Raw genomic sequence first — 13,906 nt, 5'->3', positions numbered from 1 at the left:
AAATAAAGAATCCACTCATTAGCTCAGCTACTTATTGTGCCATGAGGCCATACATGGTTCCAATCACACATGTACACAAAGATACAGTGTTGTACACAGTTACATATTCACCACATCTGAAGAATACTCTCTGTTAGTACAGACTGAGGTTTGTGTTTTGTTGCTAAGGTTTGCATTTCTGTATGTTGTCAGTGTGTCTATGTGTGTGTGAGACTAGTTTTGTCTATGTATGCTAAACAAGAGATTTCATTGTCCCCAGCGGTTTGCGCTAAGAGAATCAATAGGCATTGTTTGTTTGGCATTCCTAGCTGGGGCTGCACTTTCAGAGTCAAATTATATATAATTGAAGGACAAAAACTTAGTAGACATAATAGTTAAGAAGACCTAATAACTTGATAGTGATGACGATAACACAAGGAGCATGAGAATGAATGTCAATATCGAAATAAAAACAACAGGATGTCCTGTGGTTTTACTCACAACGGCATTGCCGTACACATGAACCATGTATTATTAATTACAAAAATAAAAATAGATATGAATAACCTGCTTGGTTTCATTTCAGGAAAAGTGTTTTTTTCTCGATAGTCATGACTGGTTTGCATTGGGCTCCCAGGAACAAATGTTTGACTATAAATGAGCTGATATATGCACCAAAGTGTATGTGTGAATGTAAAGGTCAGCAAGGATGCTTTTTTTCCGAGCACATGGTGCAGTGTGAGCACAAAGGCCAGCGGTGTTGCATTTCCCACTGCGTTGTGTTCTGTGATGACCTGCATCAGCAAACTGTCACCCTGACTCCACCTCTGTCAGAATGCTGAAACTACTCCATTTTACTGAAGAGCAGCAAACCGGAAGACGCCAATGCCTATCTCTTTGCTGTCGAGGTAAAAAAAAAAAAAAATCAGACTGGATTTAAAGCTTTAGTTTGTTAGTAAATTAAATCAAGCACATAGTGCGCATGATCACTAACATACATTCATTTATTCTGTATTATTTAATGTCTGAATGAAGACTAAAGTGGCGGCTCCTTGCCCTCTTGTCTGTTATTTTCCATTAAGAAGATTATTGAAAAATTTCATTTAACTAAAAGAGGAAATTTGAACCATTTTTATGAAACTTACATTTTTCATGACCTAAGCTGTCAAACTAAGTTAATGTGCTGCTACATTTAAAATGTGAGCCCTTATTAATTTTGGGGGAAGTTTAATCTGGCAACCGCACCCTCTTTTTTTCGTTAAAATAACAGCAACACTTCAACATCCCCTTCATACTTTTGCAATACTTTGAGAGCTTTATCTTCTTAATCAGTTGAGACACGTCTCTGTTGCAAAACAGTCTTTTGTGCTGGAGAAAACCTCAGTGAATAATCACCAATCAAATCTCAAGCAGGCTTTTTGCTCAGTTTGTGCTTTCTGTGAAAGCTGAGTGCTGTTGTTGTTGAGCCGATATGTTGTGCAGCCCATTATGAAGAGAAAGCAAAAGATGTGCAGACTTGTTTCTGATACTGCGTATGCCGTTAAGGCATTTGCTGGTGTCACATGACATTAGCTGCTGCTGATGTGCTGATATCGAAGATATACTTCTTCTTTTCGCCGCCATGCAATATTTGAACCACGTGTTCGAAAGGCCGATGGGAAAGCACGCGGACTTTCTTGTTTGCTGTCTCGCGCCATCATGTTCCACCTTTGTGACTGACCTTGCACCAGCCTGCAAGACCTTGGAGCCTAAGGGAGGGCTGCTGAGGATGCTGGAGGAGAGTTTAGACCCGGCAGTCACATTAATATATGGATGGAGCTTTGGCTCCTGTATGAATTCATCCTGAAACATAATGTGAATTTGATGGTTCAAGCCAATAACTTTTTTTTTTTTTAAAATATGGATTCACAGGAGACAGTTAAAGTGGAATTATATAGAAGACAGGAAAGGCCACTGAGATGAAGAAATCAATAGGGCAAGAATGCCTACATCTGGACATGATGGATCATAAGGAGAGCTCATTATCCTGCTAGCACATTACCTTATACTGCATTGTCACAGATATCCACTTGCCTGACTCAAACAGAAACCATGGAAACTGATTAAGACAGATCTCAGGGGGCAGCCGTTTTTCAAGCGTCGAGTCATTACACTCTCTCGTTTTCTTAAAGACGGCCGCTGATGTCTTTCACTTGAGAAATCTTTATATAGAATCCTCCATTCCAGCTCATTAATGGTGTCCAGCTGTGGCTATTGTTCAGAAAAAAAGCAGTGCAACAGCATTAGTCTCATCAACACTATATGATGTTAAGCAGGTCCTGTAGACATGGCTGATCTTTAACAGAGGTGAGGATGATATGATGAAAAACTAGGAGAGTTCATGGAAACTGAAATTCACGCAAACAAAATGATGGTATGCTGTGTGTTATATGTGTGATACCAGGCACCAGTCATTCTCTGAAAAACAAATAGTTGATAAAATATTAAAATAATTCATTTAAAGAATTGTTAAAATTACTAGAATCTCCTGTCTTCTGCCCTGTATGGTAGCTGTATTGTTTATGCAGTGAACTTGTATATGCACCTGGACAATTGAAGAAGTTGCAGTATTTGTTTGCAATTATGGTTCCGCTCCAAAGGTCATTTCTAGCAGTAATACTTCCCTCAAGGTCATCCAAAGTAAAAAGGTATAATTTCTCTTCTGCTTCTCTCGGTCTGCTAACATATTTTCTCTGTTGCTGGATCATCATGGCTCGGGCTGAGCCTCTGCACCGCTCTGATATAGCATGTTGTGATGTAGTTAACTTAGCAGGGGTCAGTTGTGTTACTGAAGGTGCATATACTTTTCTGGGAAATGCGATTTCTCTGTGCAGAGGGCGTGGTGACTCAGGCTGCCAGTGTGATAAGAGCAATATGGGCCCCTGGGAGCCCAATCATGTAAATGGCGAGCAAATTGGTGCACTAAAAAAATAAACACTGCCTGGAAAAGAGAACCATAGTCGAGAAAATAAGCCTTCATCTTTTTTCAACTTTTAAAAAGTATCCTGCTGTAATAAGCATAATATGGAGACCAATGCAGGGACGTGATGTTGGCCCTGTAAGAATAATCTGTTGTGTGGCAGCGTGACTGATCACCTGTTTATGAGAGAACCAGCAGTTTTATAAATAATAAACAAGGTGATAATTTTTGATCTGCGTCTGTGTTTTTCTCCAGCAGCAGTCAGGTCAGCCTCCTGTCTGCTCCTCCCCCTCTTGCTCTCACCTGGCCCTTAGCCCAGAATGTTGCTGCAACTCCGCTCGTTCTCATTGGTCCCCACTCTCACAAGACTTTACAAGAAAGGAAATGACTAAACTCTTCTCCCTCATGCCCTGCCTCGACTTCCCTCCCTGCTTTCACTCTTCCCTTTCTTTTTCTTTCCTATACCGCTGTAATGACTGACCGACCTTTGCTTGATGAGACTGTAGGCGACACTGGATCCGATCTGATCTGATTTTACCGTGTCGATCAGAAGAGGCGGAAGTTGTGAATAGCTGCTTTTTGCCGTTTTGTTTTTTGTTGTTGTTGTTCTGTGTGCATTTTCAGTGCACAGGCTATGGTGAATGTTGTTTTTGTTTTTAGCTGGCATTGCTGCATTTCTGACATTTTTATGTTTTAGTAGTGTTGCATAGTGTTGCAGCAGCATGATTTAAAAAGGTGCAGCAGATTAGAAACTCCTCTGAAAGCTACAAGAGAGATGAAAAATTTATATTTATTTAACATACATTATTAGACTAATCTGTCTGTCTCTTTTCCCCTCTCTCCTCAGAGGAAGTGCCTTCCCTGATGTCTGCTGCAGCTTTGACCTGCTTCTACAGCTGAAGCTCCATCCCCCCTCTCCCCTCGCTCGCTCGCTTGCTGCCACAGTTTTAAGAGTAAAGGGACGACCACACCCCCGTTGCTCCACCATCAGCACCCACTCCAATATCAGCCCTACTCACCAGACGACCCTCGCTGCTCACCACCAGCTGATCAGCCTTACCACAGCACCACCAGGCCCCACAAACAGCATTTCACCCACCTTGCCTTTCACCATCGCCTTCAGCCCCTTAAGGCCTCTGTTCAGTCCTCAGTGTCCTTAACCTTCCTGAAGCAGACTATACAGACTGTCACCTTTGTTGCCTGCTTCACTGCACCCAACCAGAGGGCTCTCTCTTTTGGATGTTGCATAAGAGAGTAAGCAATAAACACAAACAGTGAGGAGGAACAAGTTGGTAGGCTAAGACGTCTCTTGGATATCGGACCTTTTGCCAGATGCTGTTTGCATTGGGAAAATGACTCATTAACGTCCACAGCAAACACTGTCCTGCAGCATTTCACCAAGGCGTACTTTTCTGAATGTTTCATTTCAGCTTATCACAAGCAGCAACCATACCAAGGAAGACATTTAAAACAAAGCAGGACAATTGTGGATTAAAACACTAGAAGTACTTTATCCGCACTTGAACGTATCTTTGCTAGGAACACCTTTTGCCTGTGTTTTGCCATGGCCATGAACATAGCACACATCCGTGACACAAAGTGGCTCACACTGGAAGTATGCCGAGAATTTCAGAGGGGCACGTGCTCGCGCTCCGACCAGGAGTGCAAGTTTGCCCATCCGGCGAAGAGCTGCCAGGTGGACAACGGACGGGTGATTGCTTGCTTCGACTCCCTCAAGGTAAGAAAAACATAAGCCATGTCTCAGCCAGTGAGACAGATTACAGATTAGTGGCTGAAAAGCTGTTGAGGAACTATGTAGAGCTAAAAACTGGAAATAGCATGAGTAGCATCAGGTCACTTCCTGTCCTCTTTTTTTTTGCCCTACCCCTTTCTGGTCATGTGAGCTAACTGTAATAAAGAGGACAAGGAAGGTAAATCTTTTTGAGGAATTAAACTGTTTTTTTTAAAAGCAATAATGGTAATAGAACTTTCCAGAACAAGCTACAATGTTTTTGACATCTGTAGATGGGCTATCTGATTACACTACATCAACACAGTGGCTTGAATTTGTATAAATGTAACATCCCACTGGAAATAAAAACATTGCCACAATTTTGCTAAAAGGAAAATAAACCCTAACAGGCTGCCATGTAATTCTGTATGGCTGCCCTTAGTATTTCACATCTCGGTATCTAAAAGGACTGAAGCGATAGCAACATTCAAACCACTTCCTGTGTAAAGAACGAAGGGCGGCCACAGGGGGTTGGTGCGAGTATCTCATTCTGCATGTTCATGTTTTTGAGCACAGTTGGAGGCAGTTTTGGAAAACTGTATGCAATCATTTCCCAAGTGGTAGCAAAATGAAAGTAAACACTTTTTTTTCTTAGTCCTTCTGTCACAAGCAGTCTATCAGACGGAGGTGAAGATCTCAATTGAGAGATTATTTTAAACCCAAAGCCTAGAGAACAAGATAATGGTTTATATGTTTGTGCTTTACTTAACTTTTTTTTTTTTGATTATCTCTAAAGAGACTTTAGATCAAGTTAGGATTAATATGAGACTGAGTTGTTTAGAACTGTTTATAACAAGATTTTGATAGTCAGAAGGCAGAAGCAGAATTGTGCTCAAATTTATTCACAATTCGCCTCTCAGTGTGATTGGTTTAATTCTTTTTCAGTGGATCTTTTGAAAATGTGTAGTGCTGGTAATCTGTCACACCACTGTTAACTGCCTGCATCAATTTGCAACCTTCCTCATGGGTCAAGTAAAGAAAAGTATGATTCTACAAAAAAAAGTGTTTATTTCCGTCTCCTACATGACTGTTGTGTTACCAGAAACACACAGTGTGGGTAAAACTGTAGCAGCACCAATCAATCAGCCAATTTTCTCTTATGAGTAGTTCTGAGCCAATCTTAAAATGAGTCAAAACAAAGAACTTTTGCCATTTTTAGTCTATAAACACATCAATCTATCACATCTATGTTAACAAACTTTTTATTCATAGTTGGTCATTAAATTATTGATACCGGTATACCACGGTTTAAAACAATGTTTTAATTCGACCAGCATGTTTATTCTGACTGGAAGCAAGAGTGCAGACTTGAAGCTGAAATTCCTTCCTTTTCTTTTGGATTGAAAACAAAACAATCACCTTTTAGGTAACTTAGAACATTTTTCTAAAATGTGATATAGTTCTTGGGGTGTAAAAAGGTCGAACCTCATAGAAAATTGGAACCCAGTCCTGGGTAGGAAAAAGCCTGTTCAATGCATCGCTAAGTAAAAGGTTGTTACTGGCAAAAGAGATCAATAGATGTTAACTAGGACAAAAACAATCTGAAATTAATCTAGTGAAATATAATTAGTACAAAACCCTGACAGTTAATTTCTGAATATTTTGAGGTCACATTTTGAGGTCATATATTCTCGTCTATTTTGAAGTACAGATCATAATTGGAAATAAGCAGCTATTATGTGCCTGATTGAACATTCCAGAATGGACTAATGTATTTGTTTAAACTAGTTTTCAGTGGGACTTGTCTTGCTCTTTTTTTTAACCATCTGTCCCATTTTTTTCCTGGAAAAACCAGAGCAGGTCTATAAAAAAAACACTGTAGAAAAAAGCTGATTGAGCAAAAAGGATTTTAAAAAAACAACCCATAAAAGAACAATAACAAATATGAAATGAAGCCTGTTGATTATTCAAACTTCTAAAACAAAAATATACAGACACATCTGCATTGCACCGCATCGGGTTTTCTATCACACGGACCCACGAACACATTCACTGACAGAGTGAGTTGTCCTACTTTAATTTACTGTTGAAATAGGACAAACTCTCCAATGAGCGCTGTTACAACAGGCCATATTGCTCTCCTTTACTTGTCTCGCACTCACATCAGTGCATCCTCTTGGACGTGTGCACAAGCTCCTGGCCCATGAGAGCGGATCGACCTTCTTCTTGAGAAGTATATAATTAGAACAGGTCTCACATGATCACCAGTGCATTGCTGAGCAGGTCACACCCAAACCGAGTCATTTCCCCAACATCCACTCTCTATCTCTTTTTAGCCTGCACATGCACGCAGGCATGCACAGAGATAACGCACACGTTCGGCACACGCCGTCGTTCCCTTACACAGGCATAAGAAAAAGTTGTCATTTTTCATGGCAACATGCTTGTCGCGTCCATGTCATTGCATGTGGATCATGTAGCGTCCTCCGTCAAACATACCACAGCATTTGAGCATGCAGATATACATGCGTGTGTCTGTGCGTGTGTTCTTCTGGCCTTACACTTGGCCTTAACCCCAGAGCACAGCCCTCTCTCTGCTTGTCTCTCTGGTTGGTGCTGCACGGACAGCTCAGCTATGTTGAAACTGGGTAAATATTTAGAGAGAGATAATGGCAGCCTGGACTCCTGGATTTTAATTTGGCTTTGTAACTTTGTTAGTTGATGATTAACCGACTGATCAGATTGGGTGGGCAGAATATGCTGATTTGGGATCTGTGCAAACAACATGCTCATAGTTAAAACTGGAAGAAGACATATGCCTTATCCTGTATAGATAGATAACTTCAAGTAGATGCTTTATGTTATTGCTGTGAAGGAAGCCTAGTTTTTTTTTTTTGTAATCATATCTGCAGAATCATGGAAGTGAATGGATGCCTCATCAATTTAATTAAGTTAAATTAAATTGAGTGTGCCATTAGTCATCTCGATCTCAGCCATAATTGAACTTGTTGTTGCCTGTTTTCATACTTGACGGGCTTCTTCTTGATATCCCCACTCAGTTCGTTTTTTTTTTTCCTCCTGTCGTCACACCCATCTAGAGCACGGCTCACATTATCCCTCGCAAACATCTGGTTACCTCAACAGCCTCAAACACATACGTATCTACATATTTGCACACAAAAACCTGTGTGGCAAGTGTTTAGCAGTGTGGAGTGACAATAAGTCTGTGATATTAGCTCATTAGCATTAGCAGCTCGTTTTGTTTGTACGTCCTTTTTGCAGTCACACAAAGGAGAGGTTAAAATCCACCATGGACAACGGTTTGAATACGCTTTGATGCATGATAGACTTTGTTCCCTGTCTAACTGACACGCCCACGGTGGTCACTTCTTAGTTTTGAGAAAGAGAGCATGCATATGCTATGTTTGTGTTGCAGCTGCAGTCTGTGCACTTCTGCATTGTTCTAAGTCAAAATTCTATTTTAATCATTTCATCTGCAGTCCAAGCAATAAGTAACTGGATAGATTATAAATTTTTCTTCCTGGGGCATTTTCTGCTAAGAAAATTCTGGAGCTCACACTGACTTTTAAAACTTTTCATTAAATAAATTTGGAATTAACATAAAAGAGCCATCTGAAAGACGTGTACCCGTGAATTTGAGTGAATTTGCCTGTTGCTGTTGGGCACCTGAGTGAAAGAAATAATAAAGATGTAGGTAACATGTTTTGTTTTTTTAAATAGATTTTAAAAATCAACTCTTTTGTTTGTTTTTTTTGTGCGAAAAAGCCAAGCTAATGCAAACTATAGCAACACAGTTAAGATATTTAAAAAGTCCTAAGTAAGTATGCAATTTATTGAATTAAAATGGTAAAAATGTAAGCATTGCACTTTGTTGCTATCCTCATTTATAAATGGTGGCAAGATAAAATTAGGTTTACATCGAATCTTGTCATATTCAATATGACATCATAGCAGCAAAGTTGTACGAATCAGTAAAATGGAAAGATAAGTCAAAGCCGATTGATACAGCAAGAAAAAGTAATGATAAAGGACACAAAGAAAAAAACATTGTATGCATTTAGATTTTCACCAGATTTACTGTGACGCCTTCTTAAACATTAGAAAGTATATTTGTAGTCAAATGAATGCCACACATCTTCATTCTTACACAACCTTTCAGACAGGAGCGTCATAGTAGCGACTGCTTAATGCATCGACAAGGTTACCACAGTTGATGTGATGTTTTCCAGACACATGTTGGGGAAATATGATCTGTTACTGGTTCTAACAATTCTCGCTACAGTCCCCCTCTCTCTCTATAAAATCAACGCTATGTGTGCACTGTGTGTGAAAAGCAGAGGGTTCTGAGTTTGAGGGGGTATTGTGTGTTTGACACTGCTGTCAGACACTGTTTACTGCGTTGACAGCCAAACTGTACACGACCAAGTGCAGGGTGCAGTTTTTATGCCGGAACAGCTGTGTTCCTTATTGATTGCATAGTTGGTTCGGATGGTAAAAGGGTTCAAATATTGAATAGACTCAATTTGTTTTGTATTTCCTGAGGGAAACATTTAGAATAAAAACTACCTAGGAGACGTGTTCTCAGGAGGAAGCCTTTGTCATACAATCAGCAAGTTGTATTGAGTTGAATGGTGTTAAACTTTAGTCTGAAGGCTGATGTAAGCCTGCAACTCAGACTGTGCTTACTGGATGCATTAGCTGTTAACACAGGGAATCTTCAGCTTAATTAATGGAACAACTGAGAGTGCATTCACAATTAATGATTTTGCTTTTTCATTTAATTTGATTTAAGCCATCCAGAAGATCCGGCTTTTACATGAAGGAAATGGCTCTTATTGCTGTGCTTTTTGTCTCACTCCCTTCCTTCCTCTCCTGCTGAAGAAAATTATCAAGTTAGATAAAAGTGTCATAATTTTTTTAGTAAGTTAGCTCTTATAAGTCTTCTTGTTCTCATATTTACTGAAATACACTAACATCTTCTCAGTTTCAAGCTGGGTTGAATTTCTGTTTGCTGCCTCCACACACACACACAGAGACTAAACCACACAGCGCTATTCTTTGCGGTGCTGGTTTTATGGCGTGTGTACATCCTTGTCACATCAGCATGGCTTTGCATCTTGTCTGTGAGCTTATGTGACGGAAGATCAGCGACAACAGTCTTTTCTTTTCAGTGTCAGCCGTCGCTGTCTCTCTGTCACACTGGGCCCATTATAACGCCACTGATACAATAATCACTTTACTACAAGCCCTGCTTCTGGCTCTTTAGCTCAGCGAGAAGACACACCAGACAATCTCAGAAAGCCCTCCGGACCGTTGAGGTTTATCTTTGACGATTAGAGAATAATAACCAGATCAGTGCATAAATGTCAGCATAAAATAATATAGGGGATAAAATATGTCCCTGATTTTATGCATTTATAACACTTTTAGGTTTGTTTTGCACCAGCATATTTATTTCTAGAAATCTCTCTTCAAAAGGCAGATGTCCATGAGAATCTTTTTTGATGAGTTGTCGTTCTCTTTGTTTAAGCTTGAGAAATTTGTCTTCTTTTGAACCCCGTAAGCCGTCCACATTTGCTCCATGATAGAGTGTCGAAAGTCACGCCTGCTTAGCCTGTTTGATCAACCCTAACTCCTTTTTTGCCACATTTACACATAAAACCAAAGCCGGCTGAAAGTTTTACGAGGTTTTATGAGGTCCTGCTGAATTTTGTTTGAGAGTCCACTTCTGGCCTCCGCAGCACAACCAAGCTCCCTTTTATATTGTCTCTGCATATATTTCTTTCCTTTTTTATCTTTTATATTACTGTATTTCTGGACTCTGGATTTAAACCCTCTCGAGTGAGGAAGGCAAAGTCTAGTTTATTGTTACGTTCTTATACAACCATAGTAAGTATTTTATAGCATGCTATAACATACTAATTTGTTGACGGTTTTAAATGTTTTACCACCTCAGACACAAGCAGCAGTACCATATATGCATAATTTCCAAGCTATGAAGGTGGTTTTCTTTGTATGTATACAACTAGTGCATTCGTCATCTTGTCCTCTGTGTATTCAGACATTCTTGGGAACCCCGTCCTGCAGGGGGCACAAAGCAGTTTGAAAGTTTGCTTATACCTCTGGCTAGCACTCCATAAATATTTACACACTAGTCTTTTCATCAATCTTTCTCTTTTGAGCCATGCTTAAACATTGCTTAGATATTAGGCAGTGCCATCTTTTTTATGCCTTTTCCACAAAATTATGCTTGGGGTTGTATGTACACGTGCATTTGTAGTTTAAAACATGGTTACATTCATCAATTAAGCTTCCTGAGAACAATTGTTTACATATTTTGCATTGAACGTTGGATTTAAATTATAATTAAATTTTCTAGTGACGCTTTGTGGCACACAGTAAGGTATGCTTTTTATGTAACTCTAAATTTAATAGTTGAGAACTGTTGCTCTTTGTGGTCTATAATCCTGAAACACAAATTGCTATGAATGTATTAAGCCTTTAAAGCTTAAAGTAGTTTTTTGTAATAAAACAAAACAAAAAATAATTCAACTTCAAACATTTTGTGGTATTTTTATTTAAAACATTACATTTTCACAAATTTTCCACCAACCAAAAGAAAGCCGACATTAACAAAAATCTGATTTAACGTACAAGCCATTAGCGTTTGTTAGAGCTGAATTTACAAGCATCGACTGTGTAATTGTGAGCACTAAATGTATTATTTTACTTGAAATGAGATGAGATAAGATTTCAACAAAAAAATAAATAAATAAATGAAAACTCCAAGCCAGGATGAGGAAAATTCCACATTTTATGCTTTTTCCTTGAGTGGATTTTAACGTGCACTTTAACAGTATCACATCTTCTACTGACCCAGCAAATTACTTGCCAATATCTATTTAATCAACATTTACTTAACTGTAAAGACACTTAATTATATGCATTAATTGGTAATCTGTTCATCATCGGCTTTTAACCAGGAATGTTTTCTCAGATGCAGGGAAGTGAAGGTCAGACACTAAAATTTACCTATAAACTAAATGTGCAGAGTTTGTCGGTAAAGTGAAAATTGCTAAATTACTAAGCATGCATTTATTAACCTTGTAATTTCTGGGGGTTTTTTATGTGCTCCTTTTTTAGAGCTGACTACAACTTTCTCCCGCTTTCTGAACAGTTCTTTCATTACATCTTACCCAACATGTGAACAGATATCCTACTAGTCAGCTCTGCTATTTTCTTCCCATTAGACAAGCGAGACATGAGCTCGGGGGCACAGCTATTCACTTTAGCCGCAACTCTCTTAACACCTTTGTGGCGAGCCTCTCCCTCTTACCAGCTGTTAGGGCCATCAGTCACAATTTTCTCCACCCCCTCTCTGTTGTGAAACATAGATATTAAAAACAACAAAGATACACCAGTCAACATAATGATAGCTCAGCTGATAATGTCTGAGAAGTCTATTGTCCAACAACAGCGGCAAAAATTAAACCGTTCCATTTATTATCCAGAGCGTCATCTTAATGTACAATCTTCATAAAATGACTAATTTTTATGATGTAGAGCAAGAACTTTGATAAGTGAAACATGACTGAATCAATCCTCAGGCTTTTTATTGTTGCCAGTCAACATGTCCATTTTGAGTTGAAAGAGTATAGGTCTAATTGTTAAATGTGATTTGTTTTGTGTGACCCTCATTAAGTCCAGCCGTGTTTATTTCTCACTGAAGATGTCAGTTTCTATAAAAGAGAATGTATATTAAAGGTTAATTCATTTTAGTATTTCAGCTGATGTTACCTAACCCTTCCTCCAGACTCTGACTATTTAATTATTTGAATCTGAAAAGCTCCCGACTCTCTGTTCCAGGAGTCATTAAAACATTAATCCTTCAGTTGTTGCCTGTATCCTGTGAATGTGATTGTTTTCCCTGTTGATAATAGAGATTTTAATACCACAATGTTTCCTTCCACCAAACTTTCAAGTAAAAATGTCTGGATACAGCACTCTGGACACGGCCAACTTCCTTAGTGGTGACCTTCTGTATCTTACTGACCTTCTGGGTTCAATGTCTGCTGGACAACCATCAAGTCAGTATTTTCCCTATGATTGTGTAGGACATAACATACAAAAACCTTTACAATACATGAGCTTCACATTTTGAACCTCATTTCTAAATAAGTGATTTTCTCAGTGATATTTATTAACATGAATATGTACTTAAATAAAGCCACTATATATATCTTTAGTGGAATTCAGCTTATTTTGTTTTGCTATCTTTTCTTTACATTTACATAATGTAGAGTCCGGTCTACAGAGTTTAGTTTCTGTGAAAAAATCACGGTGAATCATTGCAAAATCATCATAAATTTCAAAGGAATTTTATTATGAAGGAATATGACACTAAAGCACAGGAAAGAATTTGGAGGCATCCTCCTTGTTTCGCTGCCAAACCCAACGGAGATAAGCGCACACAGAAACAGGATTAGACCAGTTGACAGTGGGATTAGAGTTGTGGATAGGATTAAAGTCTGTGAGATGAGATTAGCATAATGCATACCAGATTAAATCTGTTATTGCTGCAAACTAAATTAGTCATGAGTCTTGGTGTCACGGAGGTATGAGGAGAAAGGAGCCTTTTGTTGACAATGGCGGAGGGGGGAAGAGGGGACCCTGGAAGCAAGAAGAGGAAGAGTTTTAAGCTGGAATGCTGTCATATGCTGCTCCCATTTTGCTTTAGTCCATTCAGATACAAGTCTGTCCTGAAGAAGAATATAGCTCTGTCATTTCAGCGACAACAGAGTCATCGTTGACTCTTGGCCACTGCCAGAACCTTATAGGATTTCTGCACAGTGACTCTTCTATTTAACTCCCACTGGGAAGCGGAGCTCAGAGACGATTAAATGAACCTTCCGGGACTCGCTTCTCATACTCACATAGTAAGCATTGGGAGTTTTTGGGGGGGTTTTATGAAACGCTGCTTGCTCAGATCAATACCTGCGTTATTGCACTGGATTTGCACATGGTGAAAAGTAAGAAACTAACCTTGTTAGCATTCACAGGAGGAAAAGTGGCACAAAAATCAACAGTGTGTAGAGAGGAGGACGTGTAAAAGGAGTCACATGAAAGTGTTTTGGTGTAGAAAGAGGTAACACATGGGGAGGAGAAGGGGGAGCATATCAGCAGAAAGACAGAGAGGTCTAAGTTTGGGCCCAGGG

The 13,906-nt window shown here is 39.2% G+C and overlaps 1 protein-coding gene across 17 annotated transcripts in view; it reads left to right on the top strand.

The window, feature by feature from the left end:
- The window catches only part of mbnl1 (muscleblind-like splicing regulator 1), a 45,571-nt gene that overhangs the window by 12,196 nt on the left and 19,469 nt on the right, over nt 1–13,906 (top strand). For 15 of the 17 annotated variants that reach the window (XM_032564812.1, XM_032564815.1, XM_032564811.1 and 12 more), the window contains one exon: nt 3,786–4,676. In XM_032564812.1, the coding sequence (XP_032420703.1) occupies nt 4,503–4,676 (174 nt within the window). In that variant the 5' untranslated portion in view covers nt 3,786–4,502. Of the gene's footprint in view, nt 1–3,367; nt 3,576–3,651; nt 3,674–3,785; nt 4,677–13,906 lie in introns of those variants that run through there. The other 2 variants (XM_032564816.1, XM_032564817.1) reach the window with 2 other exon arrangements.

The sequence above is a fragment of the Xiphophorus hellerii genome, chromosome 6 (genome assembly GCF_003331165.1).
Source record: "Xiphophorus hellerii strain 12219 chromosome 6, Xiphophorus_hellerii-4.1, whole genome shotgun sequence".
Taxonomy (NCBI): Eukaryota; Metazoa; Chordata; class Actinopteri; order Cyprinodontiformes; family Poeciliidae; genus Xiphophorus; species Xiphophorus hellerii.
The sequence above is the reverse complement of the archived record's forward strand: the minus strand, read 5'-3'. Positions and strand labels throughout refer to the sequence as shown.